Source organism: Sciurus vulgaris, assembly GCF_902686455.1.
Source record: "Sciurus vulgaris genome assembly, chromosome: 12".
NCBI classification, from domain to species: Eukaryota; Metazoa; Chordata; class Mammalia; order Rodentia; family Sciuridae; genus Sciurus; species Sciurus vulgaris.
Window position 1 is genome coordinate 46,481,735 of NC_136473.1, and position 7,136 is coordinate 46,488,870.

General features: G+C 37.9%; 1 protein-coding gene across 1 annotated transcript in view; it reads left to right on the plus strand.

Annotated features, from left to right (window-relative positions):
* CDNF (cerebral dopamine neurotrophic factor) overlaps window positions 1-6,152 on the plus strand; it is a 36,377-nt gene extending 30,225 nt beyond the window's left edge. The window contains exon 5 of the mRNA XM_079108109.1: window positions 6,019-6,152. Within this exon, the coding sequence (XP_078964235.1) occupies window positions 6,019-6,137 (119 nt within the window). The 3' untranslated portion in view covers window positions 6,138-6,152. The remainder of the gene's footprint in view (window positions 1-6,018) is intronic.
* The last annotated feature ends 984 nt before the right edge of the window (window positions 6,153-7,136 follow it).

Below are 7,136 nucleotides of genomic sequence, written 5' to 3' on the forward strand. Positions count from 1 at the left end.
ATAGCAAATGTTATCATATGTGAATTATAACTCAATGTAGCTGATTGAAAAAACTGCCATAACTTGAATGATATATTATATATGGTCACCCATCAATTCTTTTTCTTTTTTTTTTTTTTTGTGACATTAAACTCGAATGATTCATTCCTACTTGTTGCTTGAGGATTCCCATTTGACACAGATTGAAGTCTTTTTAAAAAATACCATCATTCCATTTGTAACACTTTGTATTTTTGTTTGTTTGCAGTGCTGGGGAACTGAACCTGGGGCCTTGCATGTGGTAGGCAAGCCCTCTACCACTGAGCTTGTACACCCCCAGCCCTTTTACAATTTTTATTTTATTTTTTGAGAGAGTCTTGCTAAGTTGCTCAGGCCAGCTTCAAACTTGTGACCTCCTGCCTCAGTCTCTGGAGTAACTGAGATTATTGGTGTGTACCACCATGCCCAGCAATTGTATGAGTTTAAAAACTTCTCTATTTTTGCAGTCTAGAATGTGGTAAATCCTATATAGGTGATTAACTGGAAAATGCCTGGGCAAAGCAGTTCCTCAGGACTAGGTGCTCAGATATCTACCTAATTGTAACTGAGTGTCCATCAGGACCAGATGACAGGGCTAGCCGCTCTTCATTTCACATAGCATTGGGTTTGGATTTCACATTCTGTTTTTAAGGCTTTCTTACTCATATGATGCTTCCTGAGAACCCTCATGATAAAGCTCATATTTTTCAGAAGGCCCACCTTCAGCTACTTTCATTTACCTGTACTAACTTCTGTGAGCATTGTTTCCCACCCTTCAGCCACATGAAGGGCTGGTCGTGTCCTGAGGGAACTCTGCTTTCTCTTGCTTCCAGACCTCATCATATGCTTCCACATCTACCTGGAATGTCCTTTTATCCTCTCCCAATGTCCCTCTTTTTCCTTTAATATTCATCCTACTCATCTTTCAGGATTCAATATATATGTCACCTGCTCTAGGAGACTTGACCCTTTAGGTTGAAGTATGTTTCTCTTGGGTGCTTTGTTGACACTGTGAATGCTCCTAAATCTGGAAACACCTTTGAATCTCATGTATAATCTTGGCCAAAGCCAGTTCTATACTTGCTATGGTTTGGATACAAATTCTCTCCTACAAGACTCCTATGTTGAAGCTTTGTCCCCAACACAGCAATGTTCAGAAGTGGAGCTCTTCGAAAATGATTGGATCATGAGGGCTCTGACCTCATCAGTGGATGAGTCCATTGATGGAGTCATAACTGGATGGACTATGGAAAGGTTGTGGAAACAGTAGATGGTGTGACCTAATTGGAGCAAATGAGTCACTACAGGTGTGCCCTGGGAGGGTTTATCTTGTCCCTGGCCCCTTCCTTGCTCTGTCTTTCTGCTGTAAGCTGTGACGTTTTCTTCTGCTACACCCTCCCACCATGATGTTCTGCCTCACCTCAGGTTTAAAGCAATGGAATCAGCCAACCATGATCTGTAACCTGTAGAACCATGAGCCCAAATAAATCTTTCCTCTTATATTGTTCTTATCAGGTATTTTGGTCACATCAACAAAAAGATGACTGATGCAATATTCCCTTAGGTGAGTCAACGAATTTCTTATTTTCTCAGTTTTCATTTTCTCTTGTATTTCTCTTGCTACCATAACCAGCATAAATGATGCTATGAAACTGGGACAATAACCTTCCCAATGTGCAAGGGGAAATACTTATAGGAAAGCAGTATAGGAAATACTTATAGGAAGCGGGCTTTGGACAGTAATGGAAATCCAAGATAATCTAATAGGTGCTGGTTGCATTAGCCTTTCTCTGTTCACCTCAGGATGTTTGAGTCTTATAGGTCCCTGAGTATGTTTCTGGTTAGTGCAATTAATTCAGGTGGAAGAAGAGAAAGCCAAGGCTACTGAGATTTAAAAATAAAAAAATGCAAAACAAGAGGGCTTCTGTTTTTGAGTTCTGAGCTCAACTTTTCAAGGTGGGATGAACACAAAATTAGAGATACTGATGAGCAGTTGGCAGCCTTTTACTAGGCAAGTGGAATTGGAGACCCCCAAGGGAAGGGAAGCTTCTGAAAACTAAGAACTGTCCCTGACAAGGCATCTTCAGTGATCTTACACAGAGCATGGTCTGTGGGTCAGTCTCAATCATTCATTCAGCATCTGATGATGAACACACATTGGAATTCCCCAAATTTCTCGTGCATCTTAACAATTGAGGGTTGTGTGTTTACAGATCCAATGTTTGAGCATCATTTTCTTAATTAAAAGTTATTTAATAATATACTATAACTGGCTAATAGCTGATGGAGAAACTCTCTCAAGCAGTTCCATAGCAGAAGTAGCTTTAGACTTTTATTTTCCATCTGAAGAATAGAAGTCAAGGGAGTAATCTGATTTGATCATATCACACAGCATGCTATTCAGTGATAAAGTTGTGACTAGGACATGAGATTTCTGACTGTTAGGCCACTACACTTTTGAATGCATCAACATGGCCACAAACACCCATGTTTCATTCTTCAGAGGCATAATAAGAGAAATAATTGCAAACACAGATGTGATCTTCCAACCAGCAGATGGCAATCTGCTGAGAAATCTCAAAAGCATATTTTGTACACTATTGAGGATGCACATGCAAAAACCTAGGAAATAATATGGTTTTAAATCCTTAAAGTTCTTTTTTTTTTTTTTAATGCGGCTATCCCAAAAGTGATTAAAAAAAAAAAAATGAGGTCAATTGCGAGTTTCATTAGACCTATTTTGTTTCCCACATGACAGAAATTAAAATTTGTGATTTTTTTCTGACTCAGGTAAGGATATCTCCATTTGTCCCCCTGGAATCATTCTCTGTGCTTCTTGTCCTGCTATGTGACCTTCATAGGCTGTACTAGCTAGACTCGCTGGCTCTGGCTGGTTGTTGGATTTGACCAATGGGAGGCATCAATAGCTGTTTGTTTTCCCCATTCCCTTCTTACACGGCTGCAGTTTGGGCAATGGGCACATTTCTCTACAATGCACACCCTGTCAGCTTCTATCAGGCAACACTGCTTCCAGCTCGGCAGCTCTCTGGTGTAAGATGCCTTCTTGACCTTCTAGACTCATGGAAGGGAATGCTTTGCCTGGCATTGTTGGCTCCTTTAATCCTTCCCACATCTCTGTACATGGTCCTTTATCAAGCTCTCTTTAACATGACATTTTTTGAGTGTACCCTCTCTTGCTTCCTTACACCCTGGAGGATATAATTATCAAAATATATAGTCTTGGGAAAATGTAGGTGTCTTAATGGACAATCCCTTCCTCATGGCATTTATGATTCTTTATTCTATAGTAATTCTCCTCAGTTCTTGTATTGTTCTAATATTAATCTTGTATTTCTCTGATTTCTATCTTTATTAATGTGTATTCTTCTATAAGGGGGGTTGTCTTTCTTCTCTATGTACTTATTAAATCATCTATTAATATCAGTATGGTCTTGTGGATATTGATTTTATTCTTTGGATTATAGTCCAATATTATTTTACTGTTACTTGTTTTACTACTTTGTTTCAGTTTTGGCCCTTGTGAGCCCTTTAAGTTTGGCGTTTAACTTGCTACCATCTTTTTTTCTTCTTCTTCTTCTCCAGGACTTCCTTACTTCTGGTACCATAGATGCATCTGGGTTCATGCTGTATTTTCTTTGTCCCAACCACTTATTCAAAGAACCCTTTTCCTTTTTGTTGGTGAATGGTATTTAGAAACCAAGATGCATAGAACTCGGCAAGCTTATTGCTACCAGGGTGTCACTGCTTTTAGGATCTCTCAGTACTAGAGCTAAGAAATATGTGGACATGCACACTCATATACCCATACACACATTCACACATATGTACACATTTCTGTATCTGTTTGTGTATGTATGCCTGTGTATCTCTATTTACATGTGAGTAGGTATTTGTGAGAGTAGCTAAAAACATCATACTTTTAACTTGGAAAGCAATTTTAATATCCAAATAGTATTAAAGGCAAGAAAATGTCTTAAGGAACAAAGAAGTGTTATTTATGGATACATAGAGCAAGAAGATAGAATCTTGAAAACATATATTAACCTTATAACATGCTCTCAGTGTATAAAAAGCAATAGGTAATACAGGGCAATATATATGTCAACAAGTATAATTAGAGGTTTTAATTACTTCAGAAATTGATAAACAAGCTTTTTTTAAATTGAGAGGAAGGAAAATCATAGATCAGAATTACACAAATAAGAAACCCAAGTTTTCATATGCTGTATCAGTTTCCTGTTGTGGCTATCATGTTGTGACTACCATGAGTCCAGTGGTTTAAAATAGCACACATTTATTCTCTCATAGTTCTGAAGATGGAATTTGAAGTGAGTTTTATGGGGTTAAAGGCAGAATATGGGAATTTTAATGCTGTTCCTTCTGGGAGCTCCAGGGGGAACTGACTCATGGCATCCTCCAGATTCTAGAAGCTGCTGGCTTTCCTTGGCCAGGGGTGACATTACTCTAGTCTCAGCTTCCTTTGTCACACCACCGTCTCCTTTTCTTACTCAAATCTCTTTGGTTGCCCTCCTATAAGGACATTTGTGATCACATTGAGGCTCACCCTAATAATCCAGGAAATCTCCCCTCTTTAAGGTTTTAGCATAATCACATCTGCCAGGTCCTTTCTGTCATGTATAAAATATTCTCTGGTCCTGGGAATTAGAGCAGACTTCTTTGGGGACCATCACTCATCCAAAGTGAATACATGATTAGAACTTGACAGCACACTATTTTCCAAACATAAAAAACATATGTACAAGAACTGAACATACACTGTGCCAGAAGAGAAATCTCAACTGTTTCTGAAGAACAAATGTCATATAAATCTTGTGCTTTGACCATTATGAACAATGGTTAAGAATTAGTAATATGGAAAATGAACAAATTTCCTGTATCTAGAAACTAAATAATAATATAATCAGCAACACGGTAAACAGGAAACATAAGGGCCATGATAAAATGCATATTTTGAGAGACTTTTAGGGACACATTTAAAGCAGTAGCTAGAACAGTGCACTATCTTCTAAAACTTTCTGCAATCATGGAAATGTTCTGTATCTGCTCTGTTCCACTTGGTGGTAGCCACCAGCCTCCAGGTCACTCTTATGCACTTGAAATGTAATAAGGGTGACAAAAGAACTGGACTTCAAATTTTGATTTAATTTTGACTAATTTAAATTTAAAGTTGAGTCACTACATGTGGCTAGTGGCTACCTTATCATGCAGTGCGAAGTCAGGGAAATTTGTGTCTGCAGATATGTTTATAAGAAACTTTAAAAAAGGTTGGAATAAATGATCTTATGTACAGTTGGAAAAAACAAAAGTGCAAATCCCTAATCTGGCAGAGATAAAAGCAGAAATCAATGATCTAGAGAACAAAAACAAGAAAGCTGAACAAAAGTGAGTTATTTGAATAGATTAATAAGGTGGAGAGAATGCTGGTAAGACTGATTAAGAAGAAAAGAGGAGGAAAATAAACAATATACAGAAACAGAAATAAATAGAGCAGCAGTGGTGGCAGAGGTCAGTGTTGAAGGGACCCCCTGTTAATGGTGAAATCTGGAACGCCTTTACTTGGGTAACTGTGGCAGGGACTCCATGGGAGGTTTATGACATTTTAATGTGATCTCTAATTGCATAGGCTCATAATCTGACTTTATGGTTTTCTTAGAGATTCCATGAGCACTAATATCTTTTTAAGTAGGTTTTTGAAAGTATACTTTATATAAGATAGAATCCACACTTTGAAAACACATGATTCTGAAAGTGTGAGCAAATGGATATATAATATTTCCTTGTGCTTTTCTGCAAACTTCTTTGGTCCTCCTCATCCCTTTGTAAATTCTTGACAAACACTAATATTGAATTCTGTCACTCTTTAGGTCCTATGGACCAATAATTAGGACATTTTTAATAAACTCATGTTGTTATGATAAAGTCAATGGTAAACGTTTTCCATCCATTTTATCTTCCTAGGCACACAGGAAGGCAACCTTCTTTTGACCTCCTTTGCAATTATTTCTGAGGATGGGTACTTATGTTCTAGACAATTGAAGGTAAGTACAGATGATGTAAGACCCTCACTTGATCTTTAATGAATGCAGCCTTCTCTTCCCCCTTGACTGCCATCTTGGAAATCACATATTCCAGACAGTGGGATTACAAGATGGAAGCAAATCTGTGTCATGAGTCCCCACTTGGGGCACACCTGTCCAGAAGAGTTACTTTGGATTGTGACATTGAAAAAAGAAGTAAATCTTTTTTGGGGTTAAGCTATTGAGATTTTGGAGTTTATATGTTCCCGCAGCATAACTTAGCCTAACCTGATTAATTCATTGTTTTTCTTGAGTCTTTGCCTAAACTTTTGTATCCCTCAGTCCTAGTCTGTCACTCATTTCTAACTCTTAGACCTTTCCTTTCTCTTGGAGTATCTTCTCCACATCTTGCATGCGAATATGATTTTTTTTTTTTTTTTTTTTTTTTTTTTGGGTACCAGGGATGAACTCAGGGGCCTTAACCACTGCCACATCCCCGGCCCTCTCTTCTTTTGGGTCCTAGGTATTGAACTCAAGGTTACTCGACCACTAAGCCACATCCCTAGACCTATTTTGTATTTTTATTTAGAGACAGGGTCTCAGAGTTGCTTAGCACCTCACTTTTGCTGAGGCTGGCTTTGAACTCCTGATCCTCCTGCCTCAGCCTTGCAAATATGAGTTTTTAATTTCCATTTTTAGACTTTATTTTTAATTGACACAATAATTGTCCATATTTATGGGGTAGAGTGTGATATTTTGATACATTATATATTGTATAATGATCAAATCAGGGTATTTAGCATATCTATTACCTCCAACATTTATCATCTGAGATCGTATGTCATAAGATCATTCAACATCCTGTCTCCTACTTTTTTGAAATATAAACATAATATTGTTAACTACCATCACTCCACTGTGCAATAGAACACCAGATCTGGCTTGTTAATTTCTTATAAAGCCTTGCTGAGGCAGAGTGATGTGTGTAAGTTGTTTAGAAATACCTTTCAAGGAACTGAACAGGCACTTCATAGAAGAAGAAATGAGATCAGTCCACAA